Source organism: Lissotriton vulgaris, chromosome 4_1 (genome assembly GCF_964263255.1).
Source record: "Lissotriton vulgaris chromosome 4_1, aLisVul1.2, whole genome shotgun sequence".
Classification (NCBI taxonomy): Eukaryota; Metazoa; Chordata; class Amphibia; order Caudata; family Salamandridae; genus Lissotriton; species Lissotriton vulgaris.
The window spans coordinates 2,044,259,182-2,044,286,153 of record NC_141691.1 but is presented as its reverse complement, the minus strand read 5'-3'; the positions used below and the strand labels follow the sequence as shown (position 1 = coordinate 2,044,286,153).

The 26,972-nt window shown below is 45.0% G+C and overlaps 1 protein-coding gene across 1 annotated transcript in view; it reads left to right on the top strand.

Moving 5' to 3' along the window:
- NUGGC (nuclear GTPase, germinal center associated) overlaps positions 1-26,972 on the top strand; it is a 1,233,257-nt gene that overhangs the window by 911,918 nt on the left and 294,367 nt on the right. The window contains exon 20 of the mRNA XM_086966431.1: positions 5,377-5,485. Coding sequence (XP_086822557.1) covers positions 5,377-5,485 — 109 coding nt within the window. The remainder of the gene's footprint in view (positions 1-5,376; positions 5,486-26,972) is intronic.

Genomic DNA, 26,972 nt, shown 5'->3' with positions numbered 1-26,972 from the left:
TCGCCTACAGAGAAGTCCCACAGAAGGGGGTTGGCTACAGCCCTTTTGAACTTTTGTACGGGCATCCTGTAAGGGGACCCCTGTGTTTGGTGAAGGAAGGATGGGAGAGACCTCTCAAAAAGCCTGCAACCAACATAGTGGACTATGTGCTTGGCCTCCGCTCGCGGATGGCTGAATACATGGAAAAGGCATCTGAAAACCTTAAGGCCAGCCAAGAACTCCAAAAAGCTTGGCATGACCAAAAGGCTGTCTTGACTGTTTACCAGCCCGGACAGAAGGTGTGGGCGTTGGAGCCAGTGGCCCCAGCAGCACTCAAGGACAAGTGGTCCGGGCCCTACACCATCCTGGAGAAAAAGGGAGAGGTCACCTACCTGGTCGACCTGGGAACTCCCCGGAGCCCCCACAGGGTGCTCCATGTCAACAGGCTAAAAGCATATGTCGACAGGAAGGACATGAGTTTGCTCATGGCCCTAGATGAGGGACAGGAGGAGGAGAGTGACCCTCTCCCCGACCTGCTCACTCAGAATCCTGACGATGGATCGGTAGATGGTGTTGTCTTTTGTGGCAGCCTCTCCGAACATCAACAGAGCGACTGTAAACAGGTTCTTCAGTCGTTCAGACATATGTTTTCTCTAACACCCAGCCAGACCGATTGGTGTACCCATGAGGTTGACACTGGTGACAGCTTGCCCGTGAAGAGTAAAATCTACCGGCAGCCTGATCACGTTAGAGACTGCATCAAGAGTGAAGTGCAGAAAATGTTGGAGCTGGGAGTCATTGAGCCCTCGGATAGCCCTTGGGCTAGTCCCGTAGTTCTAGTGCCGAAACCTCACACCCAGGGTGGTAAGAGAGAGATGAGGTTTTGCGTAGACTACAGGGGTCTCAATGCAGTCACTAAGACTGACGCCCACCCAATACCAAGGGCAGACGAGCTTATCGATAGATTGGCTTCGGCCAACTACCTAAGTACGTTTGACCTGACAGCTGGGTATTGGCAAATCAGGTTAGCTGAGGACGCCAAACCTAAAACCGCATTTTCAACCCCTGGTGGGCATTATCAGTTCGTGGTGATGCCCTTCGGTCTGAAAAATGCACCTGCCACCTTCCAACGGTTGGTGAATCAAGTCCTTACTGGGCTGGATGACTTCTGCGCGGCGTATCTTGACGATATCGCTGTCTTTAGCTCCACCTGGGAGGATCACCTGGTCCACCTGCGGAAGACGTTAGAGGCACTGCAAGCAGCAGGTCTCACTATCAAGGCCACCAAGTGCCAGATAGGGCTGACACAGGTTGTATACCTGGGCCACCTTGTAGGTGGAGGCCAGGTTCAGCCACTGGAGAGCAAGATACAGTCAATCAGGGACTGGGCTCCTCCAACCACCCAGACTCAGGTTCGAGCTTTCTTGGGACTGACTGGATACTACCGGAAGTTTGTCAGGAACTATGGTTCCATCGTGACACCATTAAACGATCTGACAAGCAAGAAAATGCCAAAAAAGGTTCAGTGGACAGCAAGCTGTCAAAAAGCATTCGATGACCTAAAGCAGGCCATGTGCACGGCGCCTATCCTCAAGAGTCCGGACTACTCCAAACCATTCATTGTCCAAACAGATGCTTCTGAGTTGGGTGTGGGAGCTGTTCTTTCTCAACTGAATTTTGATGGTCAAGACCAGCCCATTGCTTTTATAAGTAGAAGGCTGACCCCTAGAGAGAAGAATTGGTCAGCTATTGAGAGGGAGGCCTTTGCTGTGGTTTGGGCCCTGAAGAAGCTGAGGCCATACTTGTTTGGCACTCACTTCAAGATTCAGACCGACCAAAAGCCCCTCTTGTGGCTAAATCAGATGAAGGGTGAAAACCCCAAACTGCTTAGGTGGTCCATTTCCCTACAGGGGATGGACTTTACAGTGGAACACAGACCTGGTACTGGTCATGGCAATGCCGATGGGCTCTCCAGATATTTCCACTTAGAACAAGAAGACTCACCTGGTCAAGGTTAGCTTAGTGTTCCGACGTTTGGGGGGGGGTCATGCAATATGGCATATTTTGCACAAATAACTGTTATTATTAATCTTTATTGGGTCTACTCTGACATTGATTTTTAATGATGCACTTTGCACTTTATTATGCATTTTTGCACTGCAACTTCGTTTTGTATGTTGGGGCTTGTATTGTAAATATTTGGTATTATGTACATAGGCATTCTATGCATTCATGTTCTTTGTACCATTTTTCATGTATTACATGTTTTAATAATGTCACATTAATTTTTGGATTTTAACCAGGAATTTATCTTTATTTCCGATTTTTTCTAATTTGAAATGTTTGGAAAACAGACTACTACATGCAGTACTGGTAGTTTGTCCTCTCTTTCTATAATGGAATAAGTGGTGGCTGCAGGTTTATGTCGGGGTTCCTTGAATCTTGCCTTAGTTCTGTCAGTGCCCCCAGAGACGGACAATCTGCAACCAGGACAGCTCCCTTTACCAGGCAACGATCCGGTGCAGCTCACTCATTGACATGGAGCAGACCTTTGGGTTGCAGTTGGCTCCACAGGACGTTCATAAGTTTCTGATGCCCACTGCAGCTCATTTTGGCTGGCAAGGAGCCCATGTCTTCTCTTACTTGAATGACTGGCTGATGACCTTGCCATTAAAGCTGGAGTTTTGAGCCACTCATCCTAAAATCCTAAAAACACCTGTAAGTGTGAAAATACAAGACAAAAAACAAGCTTAAAATCTGAACTCTTTTATGCGACAGGGAAATCTAAGGGGAAAAGTGAGCGTAAATTACTTGTAAACAGAAAAATAGCAGAGCACCCCAAATGTAAGTGCGTTGTTCTGCCTAAACAACTCACATTTGGGGTGCTCCGCTGTTTTCTTGTAGAAATTTGTGCTATGACCAATAGTTGCCGGGGCTAGCTATAACACATCATGGCTACGGGTGGAATCAGTGTTTTGGAACAACACAGATCTTGTGCATTACAATGCATTACAATAGGGATGAGCAACATTGTCTCCCCTGTTGCCCTCTTTTATATAAGGAAAGTGAGCTTACCTTGTTACATGTTTTAGTAGAAAATTTGCACTCGAGAATATCCATTTGAATATTAAATTATGTAGATGCTTGAGCCTTAAGTAACATATTCATCTATGATCTATGTACCGGGGATAATAGATGAGTCTTTGATGTGTTTTTGTTTGTAATGTATTTATAAAAGGGGGGCATTTCTACAAAGCTATGCAGTACTGTACAGGAGAAGGTAGTCCTTAGAATTAGGTCTACCATCTTGATAGTGGATAATGTGGAGTAGAGTCTGATATAAGTAAGTAACTAAAGTGTTATTGCATAGTTAGTTACAACCATTACAAAATCATTACAAGTCAAGATGACCATCACACTCCCCTTGATACATTTGTTCTAATAACATTTATTAGAATATATTACAAATTCTGCATGTTAAAAATATCCAAATATCAAAACAGTTGCCTAATTCCTTAAAAATGTGATTACTCAAATTATTGTACATATAATATCTACTAGCAACTAAGCTTGGTATCACAAACTGCATGTCGAGCCAGACAAATGAGCAGTTTTGACTAGGTCATAGTCTCTCTTGTTTAGTTGGATGTACAACGCGTGGTATTACCACGCGTACCGTTACAACGCAGGTTTTACAACGCAAGTCGTTACAACGACTTGCGTTGGGGGGCGCTGGATAGTGAATAGTTTAATTTACTATTCCAACTCCAGTCCCCGTGGATAGTAGGGAAGGTGTTGGATAGTAAATTAAACTATTCCCTATCCTAGAGCGCGCTCCAGCGAAAGTCGTAACGACTTTCGTTGTTAAACCTGCATTGTAATGTTACAGCGTTGTAAGGGTTTCGTTGTAAAGGATGTTCCCCGTTTAGTTCCTTCCCTCTTTCTGGGAACTTTTTGCTATGCCACCCTTGGTGAGATCTATGCCGGGTTCAGGAATTTAGTACCCTGACAAAATAAGTGGTTTGAAGTTCCACTCATTCAGGCAGTAACTGCCAACCTACATGTACAAATATGCAGTTGCATAAGCGGTGGCCTAAGCAAATTCATCTTTGTCCAAGCAAGACTGGACAGGTGCAGAATATATGGTTTTCGATTCTTACTTGTTTTCACATAAGCTGCAATTTGGAGTGGTAGAGCAGTTTTTCCAGGAAGAAATCTAATCCTATATAATAATTTGTCCCAGGCGATAGATACATCATGAAGTGATGTTTTATTTTCGATGGAAATTGAACGATCAGAAAAGCTTGGGGCTCAAGCTTCTGAAATGTGTTTGTGACTGTCCAGGCGTGTCCTTTCTTTGCAAATGCCCATTTACCCAATAAGACTAACTTCAATTTTGTCACTGCATTACTTATCCTGGCGAACAACAATCTTTCCAATGGACACAGACAATGCTTCACTGATTCCAAGGCCTTGTTATTGCCAGCGATAATCGGTGACCCCTCAATTTTTCTTTTTTTGTTTCTATTTTTCTGACCAGCATAAATTGTTCAGCGACTGCTGCACAAAATGACCAACAGAGTTTGATAACAGCATTCCAATTTTGTATTTGTAGGTTTTTTAGCTCAAATTGCAACCGTACTTGATGTTGCGAGCTAGATTTGGGCAAACTGAAGATGGTTTGGAACTCTTTTGTTTGCATGATTTCTCTTCCATATGCCAACATTTGTAAAAGCTTGACATCCATTACTTTTAAAAGATACTTATTCAACGAGCAATTATATCTTTTTGTAACAACTTAAATGCATAGATTAAAGATTGCGTCTTGGGATGTAGGGAAGCTTGCTGTTTTTTCCAAGATCTAAATAAATTACAGATGATTGTACCAGTGCGCTTCTAGCAGAGAAGGAAGCTTACAGTGAGTGTGTACTGTCAGATGTCACTGTTGGGTGTTTGTACCATCTCACAGGCTTGAAAATATTTTTTACCTTAACAGTTGGTACATTCAGTCTGTTGTGTTCTGCATGATACCAATACTCCTTTTTGACCCTCCTTCCAAATTAAGTACCAGACAAGATGCAAAAGAAGAATTACTGAGGAATGATGACATTGGTCTAGGGCTTCTCTCTAGCATTGGAAACTTCGGACAGTAGTCCCTACTGGTGATTTAGTGTGTAGTGATTGTTTGTTCAGTTCAAGCTCACAACTCTGTAATTTGCACATATAGGTTTTCTGTTCTTTTAGTCATCATTGAGTATGCCCTTTCTTAGTCACACAAGTCGCTTTGTGGATACACTTTTAGTTTTGGATATCCTAGGTTGGTAGCTGTTTGTACTAAATGAGTGATTCAATATGTGAGACTTTGTTCTTTATGTATTTATTGTGTTTTTTTCTCAGCTACGTAACTTCGTCCTGGACCAGAACGAATACATCAAGAACAGGCAGCGTGAAATATCTCGTATCCTGACCCCAGACATACAGCGCTCAATGAGTCCGGCATACACAGGTATGATCATGTAACAAACATGATATATTCATTCATATCCAAAAAGTGATTATGCTTGTTCGTGGAAAAGGCTACGATACATTTTAAAATTGCAAAAAACAAAGTTGATGGACAGAATGCAGAACAATGTCTTACATTCACCCCAGTACAAAGATCTGGGCCTAAATCCATCGTTTTTTTGCACTCCACACCACCCTAGGTCAGACAATGGCTATATGCAAATCAGCCTTGACCCTGTGCCTCATGGGAACAGTCCAGCCCGAACTACCAAGCCATGTCGTTCCTAGACCGGAATCAAGCATCCAAGGACCGGTTTCTGGCTATCAGCCTTCTTCAGCCTGGATAGCTTGACTCAGTGATGCGGAGAGCCTGAGACTCACGTCTGAGCATACCCAGCCCACTCAGGGTGAAAATTGCAAAAAGCACAGTTGATGGACAGAATGCAGAACAATGTCTCACATTCACCCCAGTACAAAGATCTGGGCCTAAATCCATCGTTTTTTTGCACTCCACACCACCCTAAGTCAGACAATGGCTATATGCAAATCAGCCTTGACTCTGTGCCTCATGGGAACAGTCCAGCCCGAACTACCAAGCCATGTCTTTCCTAGACCGGAATCAAGCAAACAAACGATGGATTTAGGCCCAGATCTCTGTACTGGGGTGAATGTATGACATTGTTCTGTATTCTATCCATCAACTGGTTTTTTGCATTTGTCACCCCGAGTGGGATGGGTATGCTCAGACGTGAGTCCCATGCACTCCACTCCACTGGATTCAAGCAAGCCAAGCTGAAGACGGCTGGAATGTTAGAAACCGGTCCTCGGAAGCTTGTTTCCGGTCCAGGGAAGGCATGGCTTGGCAGTTCGGGCTGTACTGTTCCCATGAGGCACAGGGTCAGACTGATTTGCATATGGCCATGTCTGAACTGGGGTGGTGTGGAGTCCAAAAAAACGATGGATTTAGGCCCAGATCTCTGTACTGGGGTGAATGTATGACATTGTTCTGCATTCTGTCCATCAACTGTGGTTTTTTTTGCACGATACATTTTAAAGCAGAGTGCTGAGATAATAGTAGTCCATTATTGTTATGCTTTGTTATGTTATTCAGCCTTGTAGTGTGCACAGATACTCAAGATTGTCCCGGCGCAAGTGCCAACTGCAGAAGACAAGAGAGACTGTGATAGGAGGAAGGGTTGGGCTTTTAGATAAAAAGCAAGGTATTTTACTGCTTTTTAAACAGCCTGAGATCCTGAGTGTGTCGCAGTTCATATCGGAGGGCATTCCAAGCATTGGCTGCCTTGAAGGAAAGAGAGATACCCCCTGTTCGAGAAAGGCGGTAGCGGGGGAGAACTGCAAGGCATTGTGCTGTTGATCTCAGATGTCTTTGGGCTCATAGAAGTCAAAGCGTCTCCTCAGATATGGCGGCCCAGATTTGTATAAGGCACTGTGAGCAAGAGTAAGGGCCTTGAACAAAACGCGTTGTGCCACAGGGAGCCAATGCAAATCCCGGAGGTGTTGCCATGTACTTGATCTGCCCGGGATGCCCAACAGCACTCTTGCTGCTGCGTTTTGAATAGTTTGCAGCTTTTTTTAGCTGGTATCCGGGAAGGCCAATATATAACGCATTGGCGTAATCAAACCGCGACAAAATGAGGGCCTGGGTCACCATTTCCTTAGCCGATCTAGGCAGCAATGGCAGAAATATTCTCAGGTATTTCAGGGTGCGGAAGCACACTCCGGCCTGTTTTTTATCTGTGGTCAGAATTTGAGGTCCTCACTAAACCAGACCCCAAGATTCTTTACCGGACTGCCAGTTGAGTTCGGCCTGGGGTAGTCTGCGGGCCAAAGTTCTTCTCTAAAACAAGGAGTGAAAGACCCATAAACAAGGACCTCAGATTTGTCCTCATTGCATTTGAGCTGAGCACTTGGGAGCCAGCCAAAAACGGCTGAGCGACAGTTTCTGGCTAAGTCTGGAACAAGTCTTTTTCCTTCCACGTAAAGAGGAGCTGAGTATCATCTGCGTAAGCTATGATCTTAGCTACAAGCTCCTCCGCCGGATAGTTTAAAGGCGTGATGTAAACGTTGAAGAGAAGGGGGCTCAGGGTGGAACTCCCATAGTCGCCATTCTTGGGGACGAGGAAAAGGGGGGCAGTCATACCTGCTAATTATTTCAATTATTTTCCTCTCCTACAATATATCTAGCTATAGCAGGGCTGCAGTAAATGTCCGATTTCTCTCTTCTACTCTCCCCAATGAAGCATCTAATAGATATTCATCTTGGTCCAACTCAAGGGAATATACAACAGGTAACAGAACTTGAGTATGATAGAAACCGTGAACAAACCATGTTCTTCCTTGATAATCACCATCAGCATCTCTACACCTGGGATTGGATCCAGGTGGCCACTGGTGGTCATTTTGTCCAGCACTCTTCTGAAGAATTACCAATGTCCTTTCAAGTATCACCCACAGAATCTAAGGAGTTATCCTTCTTTCAATCAGAAGTTCTCATTGTTTTCACATTTGTTTATTCTGTTTAGTTCTCAACATTTCTTGTTACTTGTACAGACATTGTTTGAAGCTGCTTCCACTGCCTGCACCTATAGGTCTTTTCCCAAGTGTTGTGGTTCTGAAATTCTGGACCCAGCTATAATATGGTACCGAGGCCCAACACTCGTGTCACAAAATATCATCGTACCCTGACGAATTTGGTGTCTACAGACCGGTAATGATTAGGACATTGTCCCTATACATTTGCGTCCTGATTGAGTGATGCTATCACCCTTAAATCATGGTTTCCGTCTCGAACCCTCGGACTCCATTTTGTGAACGGCATCCATCTTGTGGCTTGCCCTCATATAGTCAATTGATTAGGGCCGAGTTTGATCTGAAAGGACACGTCCACCTTAGCTGACTTCCCCATGACTTGGCCGAGCTGACTCCACTGCCTCCAGCCAAACCTGTTCGGGCAGTCCCTCGCCCAGTGGCCGAGTAAGATAGCATCAAGGCACAACATGCCATAAACCATTCACTACATACAAACCATGTTATCCACACACATACACCTGTCCATGTTTCTTGTTTATGGCCGGTTGTACGATGAGGAGGTGCCCGATTTTATTGGGGTTTCGTCAATATCTGATGGTAATTCTGGACCGAGCTGGGTCATCTATCACAAACTGGACATCTAAAATGTGGGTTGGCCGTCATGACTTTGCTTTTCGCTTTATTGTGGAAATATGTATATGACCATATTGTAAACTGAGGAATTCTTGCCTGCAGCTGTTATTTTTGTATAAAAGGAGAAAGCTAGTTCTGTAAAAACGAACAGTCTCCTGAGAATCTACATCCCGTGCTGTTGTACTTTTAGGACACTTGTTACTTGGTTGCAGCCAATAAAACTCGATCTTTGACTTCACCTAGAAGACTCTGTGTTTCTGTGGTCCGGAACAGGGAGAACTCAGAGGTCTTCGGGTGTTATCCCCTGGCACCACCGGGTTCCTAAAAACCCGGCACCTCAGTTGGCGCCCAACTCAGGGCGGTATCAAGCGGTGATGGTCCAAGCTAGATGTTCGTGAGGAGCTTCGTGTGTAAATTCCAGAGGGCAGCCAGCCACTTCAGCGACCCCTGTATGTCGACGTGGTTCCGAAGGTCTTTGCTGCGAGGTTCCCCGCGTCCCGACGGCTACGAAGGACTGCTGCCCTGACTATAGCCCTGTTTTGGACCCAGTGATCCTTGGTAGAGCGAAACGATAGACGAGTCTTCTAGTGACGTCATCGATCATCAATACTTCAGTTAAGTATAAGTGGAGCGTCTCCCAGTCCTTAGTTTGGTACTTAGTTTTGGTATCCTTGAGATACACCTTGTTTGGAACTTGCAAGCGCCAAAACCAAGGGATTCGTGTATTCACGAAAATATCGTATTCGATAATCCTTTGAAGTTTGAAGCTAGACTAGTGAGCGAAGATGCCTGGTCTTAGCAGACTTGGAAACTTGTTTTGTCTTAGTTGTAGTAAGGACTCCCGATTAGAGGATTCGTGTCCGGTTCCTCCGATTGGAACTCCAACATATGAGCTCTATATAAAGCATGGAGTGGGCCCTATCACGTATAATGAAGTGTGGATAAAATACACCAGAAAAGATGGTGTTTTAAAATGGCCCCAATATGGTAGCTTTGACGCAGAAATTTTAGATAATCTCGAGGTCAAACTGTTTAAGAAGAAAGCCCGGCCGGCGATGTTTGACTCTTTTCGCCTATAGCGCAAAGAAGCCAAACAGAAAGAAATGAAATTAGCGAAGAAAAATAAGAGGTATGTCAATGGTGCAAGCTGCCATTGCATACAGGGATAATGAGGAAGAGCAAGAAAGTGAACAAATGCTCAGAAGCAAGAAGTTAGCAGTAGATAAATGCTACCCAATGTTGCTGCATGAAGGACGAGGTTCAAAAGAGACATCAGAAAAGGCTCCATTAATGTCCCATTTACTGAGTTCGCCACCCCCCATATGCACTAGATGCTACTGCACCCCCGAAGCGTTTTGTTATACCACGCCCCGGCGCACGAACTCCAGTTCTCGCACAAGCACCAGCTCCTCTTCAGCTGGTTCCTACTTCTCCGGCGCAGCCCTCTCAAGGACCGCCGCCTTTGCTACATACTCCATCTACTTTTCCTACGACTTTGCCTACCGCTCCAACTGTTTATCATGATACTACTTCTGCCACTGCCTCGACTTCATCTGCCATTGCCTCAACTTCTGTTTTACATCAGCCTGTCATTTCTGGCGCATCTGCCTCTCCGCAAGCTTCTCCTTCTGTTCGACAGAGAGTGGCAAGTTCTGTCACTGGTCTGTTCTCACCTTTCTTTGGGTCGCCTAAGACGACCCCTAAAACTGGACATAGACAGTTGCGTAGTCAACTGCCTGATTATCAGGAAAGAGAAGTACTGAATGAGTTAGCACGTAAATGGGTTACTGATACTGTAAGGTATGATGTTCAGTCTGTTATGGAAGTGTTCCGTCAATGGGACGCACCCACTCAGAGATACGTATTCGAAGAGATATGTGTAAATCTTTGCGAAGATTTGGAGACAAATGATCCAAAACGCAAAATGAAGGAATTATTCCGTATGCGTTTCAAGTTCTATGAAGGCATGATTGTAGGTGCCGATATTGAACGAGCAATAGATTTATTGTTATCTTATAGGAGTAAGGGAAACGTCTCTAGATCACTATATGAAGATGACATGTCAGGTAGGAAAAAGGCGCGACAGTACCCCATGAGAGAGGTTCCTCCAGTTTGGAGGGAAGGTGACGCAAATGCGAATCCAGCAATTCTGCCGCATTTCCAGCGTGTATGGGTACATGTCCCCTGGAAAAGATCTGAAGTCTTAGCGCTCAAGCAGACATTGCCTGATCCTCGTAAAAATCCTGCAGGATATTATAAGGAGTTATCGCAGACTGCCAGCTCATGTATAATGAATTTAGCAGATGTAGACATGTTGTTTGGGAATGTTGTTCCACAGACTTTATGGAGTAAGATTCGTCATACAGATCATGATCAAGAATTAGGTGACACGATGGGCTAATATTACTGTTGCTGATGCTAGACAAGTTGGTGGTTCTAAACCCGAGCCTTTGGTAGCTGAACCTCCTCGTAGAATTATCACATATATGAAGACTTTAATGCCTGAATTACGTGTAAATTGGGATAAGTTATCTGCGTGCAAGCAGAAAAAAGATGAGAATGTGTCTGACTTTTTCACGAGATTTGAGGAGACTTTCTTCGATCATAGTGGTCAGGATATGGCTACCGAGGGTGGCCAAAGATTGTTTGTAGACAAGTTCGTACATAATCTACTTCCTGAACTATGTAATAAATTGAAAAATTCAGAGAGTGTTTGGGCTGTTTCCACGTCAGCGCAGATTTTAGCCACAGCCCAGTACTACGAAAATAGGCGCAAAGACGAGCTAGATAAAGCAGACAAAAAGACTAAAGATTTGAAAACTAAAGTCCTTCTCCAGCAAGCTTATCCGCCTCGTAATAATAGTCAGCCTGATTATCAGCAACCACAGCAGTATTCGAGAAACTCACAAAGAAATGAGTCTTCTCAACAGCGTTTACCGTATGGTCCGAATCAGTTTGCGTATTGCAAGGAAGAGGGTCATTTCAAGAATAGCTGTCCAGCTTTATCGCGATGTTTAAATGGTGTTTCTGGTGCAAGAGGTAGAGGTGTTCAACAGGCTCCTAGGGGTAGGGGCCGTGGAAATTTCCCCCAGAATACTACTTCTTTTCCGCCTCAGAATTCTATGAACAGCTTTGACCAACAGAATAATGCGTCTTCTAGGTCGGCTCAGTACTATGCTGATGACTATTACGCAGAAAACGAGAATGAGGGTAATATTTGCTAGGACAGCCATGGACAAAGAGAGGGAGTTGTTTCAGTTCCAGTAGATCAGAATGGACCTTATGTTGAGGTGATTACATCAGGATGGTCAGAACCTTTTCTGCTGGATACTGGGGCTACAACAAGTTCAATTATGCACTCAACTTCCTGAAGCACCTTTGTCTGGTGAAATGAATGTCTCTGTAGGCTTTTCTGGCGCCCCGGTTAGAAACCCGATTTCTAGTCCTATGCCCCTTTCTGTTGGCCCATATGAATTAGAAGCATCCCTCATTCTTACAACAGGTTGTGGCGAAAATTTGTTAGGTTTGGATTTGTTAAAGAGATTATATGCGACTTTGCACTGTTCTCCTTCGGGAGGTAAGAAAGTGATTTCCCTAATGTATTTGTCAAAGGAGAATATTCCAACTGAATTGTCATCTCTTCCAGATATACTTTGGGCTACTGGTTCTAATGATGTGGTTCTTTTGGAGATAGCACCATATGTCATTACATTGCGAGCCAATGTTAGGTTGCCACGTATTCCCCAATACAAGATCTCTAGCGAATGTGAAAAGGCTTTGTTAGCGATAGTTTACGATCTAATTGAGAAAGATGTCATTGAAGAGACAACAGGTAACATTTGTAACAGTCCTATTTTGCCTGTTTTAAAGCGTATTGATCCTTCACAACAACCTGTGTACAGATTTGTGATTGATCTCAGAGAAGTGAATAAGATTATTGTGCCACAATTTCCAGTTGTTCCCGACATTACAGCCCTATTGACTATTGTTCCAGCTTCAGCCACTTGGTTCTCGGTGATTGATTTGAAGAACGCTTTCTTCAGCATCCCGATTGCTGAGGAGAGCAGAGATATTTTCGGCTTCAATTTAGGAGGACGAAGCTTCCGCTTCAAACGCGCTCCTCAGGGCTACTGTGAAAGTCCATCTATATTCAGTCAAGCTCTGAAAACACACGATTGTTCTACCTGATGGTGCGACTCTGATTCAGTACGTAGACGATTTACTGGTCGCTGCAGATACTGAAGAGATTTGCAAGGAAGCCACATTGTCGTTGTTGCGTCATTTATGTGACATGAAGCACAAAGTCTCTCTTTCGAAATTGCAATTTTGTCGACAAGAAGTGACCTACTTAGGTCACATCTTATCGAAGGAGGGAAGGAGACCGACCCCAGAGAGAATACAGGCAATTGCAAAATTGAGTGTCCCAAGGACACAGAGAGAAGTGCGTGCTTTCTTGGGCATTACATCATATTGCAGACAATGGATACCGAACTTCTCATTGTTAGCCAAACCTTTGCTGGCACTAATCTGTAAGGATACACCCAATCCTGTGCCTTGGTCTGAAGATTGTCAGAAGAGTTTTCACGAGTTGCGTGATGCATTGTGTTCGGCTCCTGTGTGGTAACCCCGACTACAGTAAGCCTTTTACATTATACGTCCATGAGAAGGAAGGTTGCGCATTATCAGTCCTGAAACAATCCTTTGGGGACAAACAGTGCCCATGTGCGTACTTTTCCGCGACTCTAGATCCCGTAGCTAAGGCATTACTGAGTTGTTAGAGGGCCACTGCTGCAGCAGCTGTCTGTATTCGACAGTCTGCTGGACTAGTAATGAATAATACACTGATCGTTATGGTCCCACATGCAGTAGACATTTTGCTAAATAGAACAAGGACACAGCACTTAACTAGTGCTCGACTGTCAAGTTATGAACTGACACTATTAGCGAGTCACATTCACATAAAGAGGTGCGATATACTCAACCCAGCCACGTTATTGCCCATTCCAGCAGAGACAGGTGAGGTCGAAAAACATGATTGCTGTTTTAGGACAGAAGAATAGACAAAAGGGAGAGTAGACTTATTGGACACTCCCCTTCCTGAATGTAATGATGCTTTATGGGTTGATGGTTCATGCTTCAAGTTGCCAAATGGTGATACGACTGCAGCATATGCTGTGACAACATTGCACACGATTGTAGAAACTGCACGTATCCCCCATAATTCTGCGCAAGCAGCAGAGTTAATTGCACTAACAAGAGCGTGTGTGTTGGCAAAAGGAAAACGAGTGAATGTATACACAGACAGCCAATACGCCTTTGGCGTGGCTCATAGTTTTGGACGATTGTGGCGTGAACGTGGGTTCCTGACGTCGCATGGTGCAAAGATACAGCACGGTCAGCTAGTTAACGAGCTTCTCGAGTCACTGCCCTTGCCACTACAAGTTGCGATTGTGAAATGCAGTGCACACAGAAAGATTCAAGATGATGTTGGCCGTGGGAATGCATTTGCGGATGAAGTTGCGAAAGAGACTGCAAGGAACGCAATGAGTCGAACGTATGTTGTAGGTCCTGCGAGATGGATTGCCGGGTATGTGTGAGGACACTATTGAAAGTGTGAAGTCTATACAGTCCGAGGCCACTGAGAAAGAGGTGAATGAATGGAGAGAAAGCAAGGGTAGATTGTTTGCGAATGGTTGTTGGGTCGAATTGTCAGAGCATCAAAGATGGCTGTTACCCGACGCGTATGTACTTGCAGTGGTGACGATGGCTCATGGGATGGCTCATATCAGAGTGAAAGGAATCTGTAAGCTGTTGGCCCCAGTATGGCAGAATAGTGGCATCCCAAAATGTGCAGAGAATGTGGTCAAGAACTGTAGGGTGTGTTTGAAGTACAATCCTGGTAGGGGAACTCCAACTCCAGCTGGTCATTTTGCGCCTCCAACGTATCCGTTCGAGGTTTTGCAGCTCGATTTCATCCACATGGAGAGGTGCAACAATCTGAAATACGAGCTTGTTGTTGTTTGCACCTTCTCCAGGTGAGTGGAAGCGTATCCCCTTAAGGACAATACTGCCTTGTCCACAGCCAAAGCCCTTGTCAAGGAATTCTTCCCTAGATTCGGTATGCCTAGAATTGTCTGGAGTGATAATGGAAGTGAATTCGTGGGACGAGTGATGAAGAGAGTATGTGAGTGTCTAGGCATACGCCAGAAGTTCCACGCTGCAAATCACCCCCAATCAGCCGGATTAGTAGAGTGCTACAACGGCACGTTAAAACTAAAATTGGCCAAGGTCCAAGTCAGCACAGGTCTTAAGTGGCCTGACGCCCTGCCTTTAGCACTCCTGTCCACCAGAATGACTGTCCATTCCAGACTAGGACTTAGCCCTCACGAGATCGTGTTTGGCCGCCCAGCCAACATCTGGGGCGTGCCAAGGCCCAAGAAACTCAGCGAGATAGAGCACCCTGTACTGCTTGACTATTTGCCCGAATTGACAACTAAATTGCGTGTTTTACACCAACAGGTCCACAGCTCCTCTCCGCCAGCGTCTGATGATCCAGGCCACACGATCGAACCTGGTTCCTGGGTCCTAGTGCGGAACTTCAGGCGAACCAAGAACGAGGAGCCCCGTTGGACCGGACCCTTTCAAGTCCTACTGACTACCCGCTCTGCAGTACGTGTCCACGGCAAAAGACATTGGGTGCACGGCGCCCATTGCAAACGGGTCCCGCTGCCCCTTCCATATGACCGATGGGTCCAGGAGGGAATTGCAGACTCAGAAACTGAATCCATACCTCGCTTCGTGCCTTTCAGCGATGCATGTTTGAAAGGAACTGGTACAGAAAAGGAGAGCGACCGAGTTTTGCAAGGATTTGTGCCACCGTCAATGCAGTTGGACACTACAGAACCTGAAACATTGTTTGAAGACCACACCGTACCTGGGAAACAATGGTATAATCTGAGGCCAAGAAAAACGAACTAATAAAAGTAAACTAATAAGGTTTTTCTTTCCCCCAAGAACTATTTTTGATTTTGCAACACTCTCTCGCCCAGGGAACTTGCTCATTTTTGATTTTCGAACCGCCATCCGGTTCTGCTGCTAGGGTCGCGGTTGACAGTCTTGGGACGTGCAGCTGGAGACGTTTAGGTCGACGGTTCTGGTTGGTCTAAGGGAATTACCCTGGGCTGAACAGAAGCACCCCTGAGCAGAATCAATCTCCCACCGCGGGCAGCAACTAGAGGATGAAGTTTCCAAGGGTAGAGAGACCTGTTAGATCTCCGAACTTTGAAAAGAGAGTTTGCGCTGTGATGGCAAGAAAACGATTTTTAGTAATATGCATTTTAATGTTATGTAGCATAATAATGTTTTTAATTGGCTATGCTCTGTTCATCTTTCGAGTTCCATTCGTACACAACACTCAGCCCACACCTCCTCCTACTGTTTCCCCGCATTCTTTTCACACTCTACCTGAACATGAGTCTGCCAGAAGATTAGAATTTGTAAATAATTCATTCGTCCAACTCCTACACCAGAACCAATCTGTAATGAACACCACGAACTGTTGGATATGTGGACTTATGCCACACACGACAGACAAGGGTATTCCGTATTTTGTCCTGCCCTTTGGCTACCATGGTTCTCTGTGGGCATTTAGAGCAATGTTCCTGTTCGCCCTCGAACCATATGTCCCAGGGAAAAACTCAAGCAACAAGGCACTAGTTGCAGGAATTAGAAATATGAGTAGGGATGTCGACACATACAAAACGATTCCCAGAGATGAATTGATGCCTTACATCAGATGGAATATAACACAATATGGAATTTATTTGGCTGAGAGTCAGAAAGCAAAGAGATCCTCCCCAGTCTGGATAGTCCCCCACCAAGGCCACCTATGTCTGCAGGGAAATGGCAACAACCCTGGAGCTCAGTTAGGGAAGAGTGTCTGCACTGAGACTTATGTTTTCTCGTCTCAGACCTCCCCCTCATTCCTAGCAGCTAAAGGCACCTACTTCGTCTGCCACGATAGAGCGTATACATGGTTGCCTCCTGACTTCTCGGGCACATGTTTTATCTCGTTTCTGCTGCCACCCACCTACACGGCCGAGACAGATTACCATCGGACAAGGACAGTTAGGGGTGTTGTGAGTAAAGATGACACTGCGGGTCAAGAGTTTGGAGACTTCGCAAAGGGTTTTCTGCCGTTTTGGGGGCCTATGGTGAACAGCAGGAACATTTGCCAATTGACGAGGGTAGTTGAATCCGCTGTGACCGAAACGGCCGGTGCCCTTAGTAACTTGACTGCTGAGCTCCAGTCGGACCGACTTATGACTCTTCAAAATAGGGTTGCCCTAGATGTCATACTTGCAGACCGTGGAGGGGTATGTAGAGTGATCCAATCCAGTTGCTGCATTTTCATCCCTGATAATGCTCCGACAGTGTACCAGGCCATCTCCAAACTGCACAAAATTTCTGATTCCATTCACGTGGATAAAGGGGACTGGTCCTTGCTAGGGTGGTTCTGGGAACTGATATCTGCCTGGGGATGGAAGACACTGATATTCGTTGGGATGATCCCAGCCATTCTGTTCCTGTTCTGCCTGTTTGTACAGTGCGCTCCTGCAATATGTGGCCTCTATGCAACATCATGTGTAAGGAAGCCTGTGTCGAGGGACGAATTGAGTAACAGGATGATGCTACAGCAGCATCTCCATGACTTCATGAATACAGATTTGGACTCAGATTAGCATGAGTTATTGCCTAATATGAGGGCAAAAGGAGGGTCTGTGGTTCTGAAATTCTGGACCCTGCTATAATATGGTACCGAGGCCCAACACTCGTGTCACAAAATATCATCGTACCCTGACGAATTTGGTGTCTACAGACCGGTAATGATTAGGACATTGTCCCTATACATTTGCGTCCTGATTGAGTGATGCTATCACCCTTAAATCATGGTTTCCGTCTCGAACCCTCGGACTCCATTTTGTGAACGGCATCCATCTTGTGGCTTACCCTCATATAGTCAATTGATTAGGGCCGAGTTTGATCTGAAAGGACACGTCCATCTTAGCTGACTTCCCCATGACCTGGCCGAGCTGACTCCACTGCCTCCAGCCAAACCTGTTCGGGCAGTCCCTCGCCCAGTGGCCGAGTAAGATAGCATCAAGGCACAACATGCCATAAACCATTCACTACATACAAACCATGTTATCCACACACATACACCTGTCCATGTTTCTTGTTTATGGCCGGTTTTACGATGAGGAGGTGCCCGATTTTATTGGGGTTTCGTCGATATCTGATGGTAATTCTGGACCGAGCTGGGTCATCTATCACAAACTGGACATCTAAAATGTGGGTTGGCCGTCATGACTTTGCTTTTCGCTTTATTGTGGAAATATGTATATGACCATATTGTAAACTGAGGAATTCTTTCCTGCAGCTGTTATTTTTGTATAAAAGGAGAAAGCTAGTTCTGTAAAAACAAACAGTCTCCTGAGAATCTACATCCCGTGCTGTTGTACTTCTAGGACACTTGTTACTTGGTTGCAGCCAATAAAACTCGATCTTTTACTTCACCTAGAAGACTCTGTGTTTCTGTGGTCCGGAACAGGGAGAACTCAGAGGTCTTCGGGTGTTATCCCCTGGCACCACCGGGTTCCTAAAAACCGGGCACCTCAGTGTCACTTAACACAGATGGTCCCACATAGTCTATAGTTCTATGTGACTCCTAGATCACATTATCCTTCTCGGGACTGGCTGCAAAGATGCTAAAATTCTATTTATAACTTCACTTGTACTGGTTTTGGCACTTACTGAAAAGCAAAGGAAAAAAACGAGAAGTCTGCCGAGAGTTTGCCTCTGCCAGGAAACATTTCACGGGGAAGTACTTTGGCCTCATCGGTAATGTCTATGAAGAGGTTATTTCTTTATATATTTTGTTTAATTAATTATCTTTATTCTATTTTGCAAACATAACAAGTGATAAAACAATCACAACAGCACTTTTATAATACAGCAGCCATCATTGTAGATCAGAGTTGCAGCATCTTTCCCACACATCAGGATCATTCATATACATTTAGTCTGATCTGTTACTTTGTTCTTTCCTAGAAGATGCTTTCTATCGCCTTCTATGGGCTGTCTAAAAACTTAGCAATTTCAGAACTATGTCTAGTTTATAAAGCTTAGTATTTAATCAGCGTTATCCCTTATTCTAGACGATTCCTGAGGCGGAAAGCCGGGAATCTTAGCCACAAGGTTTTTAACTCCTTGTTTGTTCATTTTTTTAATCGTGTACTATATTGCTCCTCTTTCATTACCTGCAGCACCTCGCCATACTCTCCTCCACAGCCAATTAGGAGCTGCAGGGAGACCTTGGAGGACTTCCCAGCTCTAACATTAGACGCCATCTTAGTGGTAGCGAAGTCAGCGGGCTAGTTTCCTCCTGCACCACCTGACATTGGGCATAAAAGCAGAACAAGACTGCTTGCGCGCACACTAGACGATTCCTGGGGTGGAAAGCCGGGAATCTTAGCCACAAGGTTTTTAACTCCTTGTTTGTTAATTTTTTTAATCGTGTACTGTATTGCTCCTCTTTCATTACCTGCAGCACCTCGCCATACTCTGCTCCACAGCCAATTAGGAGCTGCGGGGAGACTTCCCAGCGCTAACATTAGGCGCCATCTTAGGGGAAGCGAAGTCAGCGGGCTAGTTTGCTCTTGCACCACCTGACATTGGCCATAAAATGATTCCACCTTCCCGTTTGCGCAACGGACCCGCCAAAGGCAAGACCGTCTGCGCCCGTCCGCGCCAGACCAAGCCAGGAGGCGGGAAATGCTGCCAAAATGTCACAAAAGCCTCAGTCTACATGTCTTTTAACCTTTACGAGTGAAGCATTGCATGGGATTAGTATTGTGGCGTCTAAAAATCAAGATACAATAATTATCGGCCCCATTAAACTACCAACAGTACTAGAAGGGCCTGTAAGCTGTTATACTTGTAAGTTTGTGTTCGATTGAGAAGGCGGGTACTAAAGAACATGGCCTGCGAACCCTCAGTGGCCCTAGTTATATCCAAAGCAATGTTAGATCTCTTGCAAAGCATGCTATTCAAAATCGGGATATGTTGTGCATTTACTCCCCAGACATTTGCTTTCTAACAGAAACATGGTTAACCCCCCATAACTGTCCGGCGATCAATATAGCGATCCCTGATGAGTATAAGTTCATTCATTTGGACGGGGGGGGGAAATTAGGTGGAGGCATTGGAATAGCTTTTAAAGATAACTTAAAAGTTCAATGGTTATAAACGATTAGTAATGACACGATGGAAATGGGTATCTTTAGGGTTTCCATGTCACCTACCGAAACATGGGACGGAGCCCTTTTATACGGTCCACCTGGCCCGAATTGAACTTTGTTAACTATCTGACAGAATTCATAGCTACTCGGGTCCTGGCGTCTAGTAGTTCTATCTTATTGGGTGATTTTAACTATCATGGAAAAGCCCTATATGATCCGGAAGTTTCTCAGCTGACCTCAAGCCTATGTGACATGGGTCTCCTCCAACAAGTATGTTGCCCTACTCACACTGCTGGGCACACGTTCGACTTTGTATTTACAAATATGGAACATCTAAAGTTTAATTTTTCGCACATCCTAACATGGACGGATCATTATTTGATCCAATTTTCATGCCCTCTGCAAATTAAGTCTTCCAACTGGAAGTCGCCCATATCTTTAAAACCACAAAGGGGCAGATCTTGGCAGAAGCTCACTCCGGAAGCATTTAAGGAAAGGTTTCCACTTCTTGAAAAGGATGTTGATGATCAAAGCCCTCAGGATACCGACATCCTGTTGGCCAGATTTAACTTGGCCATGATTCAGACTTAGGACACAGTTATTCCTGAGTGCAATAAGAAGCCTGGCCCCCAACGGAAATCCACTCCATGGTACTCGGGGGCTTTAAAAACTGATAAATCTTTATGTAAAGCCCTAGAGAGACGCTGGAGACGATCTAAAGAGGAGGTGGATAAGTCGGGTTATAAAGTGTCCTTAGCTTGTTACCATCAAAAAATTAAAACCGCCAGATGCGCATTCATACAGCTGCAAATAGAACAGGCTGGAAACTCATCTAAGGTACTGTTTGATATTGTTATGGACTTTGCTTCTCCTCAAGCATGTAAACAGCTACCCGTAGAAACACAGGAGCTTTGTGAGTCCTTACCGACGTACTTCCAGAATAAAATATCTTTAATATATGATAATGTTCGAGGCATATGGGCTGCAGACGGTACATTATGAATAGATCGCCATCTGGTGTTGGGCTCGGATGATTGCACGTGTTTTTCTCTTGGAGAGTCTTTTGTATCTTGGTGACTCCTCCTTTGGTTGCTAGTGCGCATGGGCATCGGCTCCATCCTTAGATTGTTTTTTTCCGCCATCGGGTTCGGATGAGGATTGAAGCGCTCCAGATCGACTTCGGAAAGAAGTGACTTTTCTGCGCGTATTCCCTTTCCAATTCGACGGTATTATTATCGAACGCGACTTCATTTCCATTCTGACGCGCTTCGACTCCAACATCGAAGAAAAACTTTGATCTACGTCGACGAACAGGAGGCCTTTCTCGACGTGGTCAAGCCCGGAGTCCATGGAAAGGACTCCATTTAAGAAATGTCCAACGTGTGGTGCTAAGTTCCCTAACAAGGACCTACACGAGGTGTGCAACCTCTGCCTATCGCCTGAACACGAATCCAGGGACTGCGAAGCCTGCGCAGCATTCTCCTCCAAGTCGACGATTAGAAACCGTCGAGCTCGAAGACACGAGGTTTCCAGAATGCAGTCGGAGGCGATCCCGGACCTGTTCGAAGACCAGCACCTCGATGAAGAAGAGGATCATGAAGATCAGTCGGGGTCGGAAGGGGACGAGCCGGATGTCGAGGAACTCGACGTGCAACAAACCGTGAGTGACGACGTCCCCTTACCAAAAAACCGACCCCATGTGGTAACGACCCCGCCTTCGAGCCCGGTCAAACCGCAGAAAAAAGTTTCCGACGCCCCGCCTTCGGGCCCCGCAACGAAACCGAAACTCTCGGTCTCCCACCATGTCGGATCCGAGAAGCGGTCGACATCGACGCCGAAGCTTCATGCAAGGGAAAGCTCGGCATCGAAACATTCCATGTCGAAACCGAAACATGATTCGACGTCGAAGACTCACTCGACACCGAATAAATTGGAATCGAGCAAACACTCGGTGCCGAAAACACCGAACATTGATGATCGAAAACAAAGGCACCTTTCGGAACCAAAGGCTTCGGTACCGACACAGGAGCAGCAAACAGATCCCAAACAAAAGATTTTGTTTATCGATCCACAGACTGGCAAAGTCGTGAGAAAGAAGAGGAAGAATGAACAGCTAGAAGACAAACCTCTTCCTTCTAAAAAGAGAACACTGGGGACAAATACAACTCCTCCTACTTCTCCTCGACCTAAAGTCACACCCTCTTCTCCTATTCCTCACACTATGCCAAATATTCCTCCACCTTCTACTCCAAGACCATCTACACCTCAGTCAGATGTAGACAGTGATACAGGGGAGGGAGAACCTCAAGGGGATGATGACACTATCCCAGATGAGGATGATCCATGGGAAAATTATGACGCAGGGTCAGATGATGACAACGACCCAGAGTTATATCCCTCAAAGCCTTCACCACCTGATGATAACACAGGGTTTGTACAGCCAGGGGTGTGGAATTTATAAAATAAACTGCTTGTCCTATGGACGAAATGCAACTCAAATCTACTTGTCCTAAAAAAAATCAACTTGTCCCACCTATCGATAACCTCAATCACAAGGGCGAACATGAAAACATTTGCCTATTATATAGCTTTAATATATTATCTGTATTTGGGTGTGGTAAGTTTTTAAGTTATTGTTTTCAGGATGGTTTATATGTATATTGGGAAGTGGATATCGATGCAGCAAAGATTGAATGAATGTACCATTAAGGTGGTACATTATAAGGCTGCGCTGTGGGCATGATTGGGCCAAGAGTTGTCAAACGTGTACTACAAGTTGATGTGCTCGCGTAGCTCACTCTGGATGTGCTGTTGAAGAGAAAATACTGAAACAACTGAATGGCCTGTTACCATGCTATGCACAGGATGGTGCTAGCAGTTGTGTCTAATATGCACTGCTGATATAATGAGGGGGGTCTGTTTTCGAAAATTGGTGTATGTAGGGGTGTTAGTTGTAACAAGGCACAGAGAGAGGATTATAACCTCCTCGGTCAGATGAACAGATCTCACAGCTGTTTTCTGATTGGGCCTGCGACATCCACAGAAGTAGAACAAGGAAATGCAGTGATGCATTAAAAGCAAGAAAGCATGACATGCAGGGCCTCCATGCTGGGGAGAGGTACTTAAGCACATGCCCTCTAGAACCCAAGATACAAAGCCATTGTCCACCTCTCTCATCACTAAAGTGTCATCAGTGATTTCACAAAAAGGACAGGTTGATACAGAAATAAACCTGCGTAATTACTTTGACTTAATGTGACCCTTTGAAAGTGCATGAGGAAGATGAGGAGGCTGAACCTGTAATTATACGATTATCTCTCTCAGCCATTCTTGGCATATAGGGGAGTTCACTGAGGAGGGACTGGAAAATTTCCACACATGCCTCCATTATGCTGGGATAACTTTAAGAGAAATGGAAGGTTCTCCTTTAAAGCCACCTAGAGAAAAGAGGGCTAATAGGGGAGGATTAATAACCTCTCATTCACTCTATACTGTAAGGGGAGCTGCAAAAAGCTCCCTCACAACTGAGGAGCTTATGGGCAAAGTTGAAGCCCTCTCACACATTGACTACTTAGGTGAATTCACTCTCCCGGAGATGAAACATTTTTTCCCCATCGCTAGTTGAAGGTGCTCTGAATGATGGCTTAACCAAAACACTTACAGCTGTGAGAAAAGCACATGGAGATTCTATAAGAGAAAAAATAATCCCTCTCGTAGTCACTAATACGACTGAGGGAGCTCACTTATGGATTAGCTAATAAATTCTATTAATATAGGATTTTTCAGTAACAGTTTGAATTAGTAGAAAAAATTGAGAGAAATAAATGATGTAGGTGAGAACCAGTCAAAGCAAAAAAAAGAAAAAAAAAATTGGAATTTAATTTTAAATTGTGTTGTCTCGGTTGGTCAGTGATTGAAGAGCCTGAAGATAGCTCACAGCACTTAATGCTTTTTATAAACTATGATCTCTGCAATATGATTTTGAAGCAAATTATTTCCAATTCATGAGATTGTCCCCTTTTCTCACAGCAAAATATTTGGGTACATTGAAGCCAATTTGCTTCAGAGTAATATATCGGGCCAAAATGTGAACAGCTTGATTATGGGTGAATTTTATTTACTAGCCCTAAGGAACATTGGAAAGTCATCTCTGCAATACAGTCAAAGGCCAATTGTAGTCCTGCCTTAACCCAGTAGTAGCACTGTGACTCAGTATCCCTTGGACTGCACACACAAACCCACTGCTCAGACACAGAAGGCCACTAAACACACACTGCCACTGCACAGATGCACGAGCCCTTCCGAGACATACACAATAGTGAAGACACACATGAAACCCTGCAGACACACATGAGACCCTGCACACATGACACGGCAGATGCACACTTATTGAGACACACACACACCCCCCTTAAGACACAGTACCCAACTAGAGACAAAGTTTCCCTGGCAGACACACAAACCCTCCCTGTAGAGACAGACACACTCTGGGAGTGACACCCACACATCCTGGCACTGATACACACACCCTGGAACAGAGCACACATTATTGAAAAACACAAACCCCCCTGCACAGACACAGAGTATGCAGAGAAAGTCCCTGCAGACACATACTCCGACACAGAGACAGACCTTGAGGTACACACATGCACACACCTTCCCACTTTGATACACACAACCCAATGCAGAGACACGTGTACCACACATACACTCAACATTGCAATGACAAACAGACACCTTCCAAATGTGCACAATTCTACCCTACACAATCTGCTGATAGCACGTAACTACAGATATGCGAACGCTGTAAACAAATACACACAGGCACACTGCAACAAACACATTCAGCAGGCCTACCATGCAGCAAAACACTACCCAAATGGTTTATCCTGTTGCCTGGTCAGTGCATGATATCAAGCAGTTGCATTAAGTGCTATTAGGAAGGTGGACTTGCCTTCTGGAATCAACACAGGGGAAAAACAGACAGGTTCCATACGCTCTCTGTTCAGGGAAGAATGGAGAAATGTAGCCTATATTGGAGATGTGGGCCCGCTTGACAGCTGGTTGACGGCTGATGGCCTGCTGGTTTAAGAGTTTTAGTGCAGGTAGTGGCATTCACTTATTTTGGCACTTGTAGAGAAAATAAATAGCTTTCAAAAGACAGATTGTGAGTGACTGTGCTGCAGTGACTATATCCATATACCCTTGCACACAAACCTAGGCCCCTAAGCACATAAGTGTAAATACATAAATCGATCTGACACACTGCATGTTTCCCTTAGTCTGAATATTGGACATTAGAAGCCTGGCAGGAGCAAATATGTGAGAGATGGGTTTGAGGGGAAAGAATGAGCGCAAGTGCGTTATGTGACACGAGCCATATTCATAGGAAGCCTGATGGGGAGGGAAAGAGAGAAACACCTCCATCAGGCCTGGGGCGGATATTGGAACCCGAGTGCAAGAAAACACCAACGAGAGCAGGCATCAGAGGCCCTGGGGGAACTAATAGCTGAAAGGGGGCACAGACGTCAGAACCACGAGGCGCAAGCTTTAAGGGGAGGCAGGCAGGAAACTGTCATAAACATGTCCGCTGAGAGCAACGAGATTTGGTGTGGCGAGAACCCCTCCCAGCCTCTTACCAGCTGCTTCTGAAGATGAATTATACGAAACTGCATTGTCTTCTCCCTCCTTCACTGCCTCACGAACAGTGTGTGGCGCCTCGCGGCCAATAGCAAAACAGTGCCTGGCCCTAAACACACCCTCGCAGCAAGAATGCAGTTTCCTGCTGAGTGGTTTTAAAGTATTTCCTTGGCAAATACCCGGCTAAAATCTTGGGCTTCTAGTCCATTACAGGTCTTGATACTTTTCCCATGCTGATTGAATTTCATTATGCTTTTGTGACTGTCTGTGTACACCAGAGTGCAACAGCTTTATCCTGCTTATGGTTAGTTAATATCTAGTTGTCCATCGGGCAAAATCCACATTAAATCTTCTTGCCCTTGACAGAAACCAACATGTCTCGGGCGTCGGGCGATATGAATTCCACCCCCCTGGTACAGCTCATTAATAGGGCAGCAAAATATCATAAGGTAGATCTACATACAAAACCTCAGGTAGAGGATTTCCTATTAGAGACACTACCTACTGCACAAATGACATCAGGTACTCTACCTATGCTGAAAGGTCTTCTCAGTCACACAGCAGACATATTCAAAGACCCAGTGAGGGCTAGGGTGTTAAACCCAAGAATGATAAAAAATATAAGGCGGCTCCAAAGGATCCAATATTTATCAAAGGGCAGGTACCTCTGGACTCGCTTGTAGTTTCAAACGCTCGCAAGAGAGCGAACTCATTATCTAAAGGAGAGGCCCCTCCACCTGATAAAGAGTCAAAATTAATAGATGCATCAGGCAAAAGAGTGGCATCACAAGCGGCAAATAGCTGGCGTATAGCCAATACACAAGCGCTACTTGCACGTTATGACAGGGCACATTATGATGAATTAGAAAAACTCATCACACATCTCCCCAAAGAACATCAGAAGAGAGCAGATCAGCTAATACAGGAAGGAAAGATAATAACTAACACTTCCATTAAGTGCGCCCTAGACGCGGCAGACGCTACAGCAAGATCCATCAACACCAGTCTCATGTTAAGGAGACATGCATGGCTTAGAGTCTCAGGGTTCAAACAAGAAGTACAAACATCTTTATTGAACCAACCCTTTGATCAAAAGACACTTTTCGGCTCAAGCACAGATGAGACCTTAGAAAAGATGAAAAAGGACACAGAAACGACTAAGTCAATGAGAGCATTACAACAGCCAACACAAAGGGGTTCCTTTCGTAGATCCACCTATAGAGGGGGCTCAAAAAGTACAGGAACAAGTCAGCAACCCACCTCTTTTACGCCAACGTCACCCAGAGGTAATTCAAGAGGTAGTTACAGAGGTAACAACAACAAGGGTAGGGGTCGCGGAAATAATAACAACTGCAACTCCCCAAC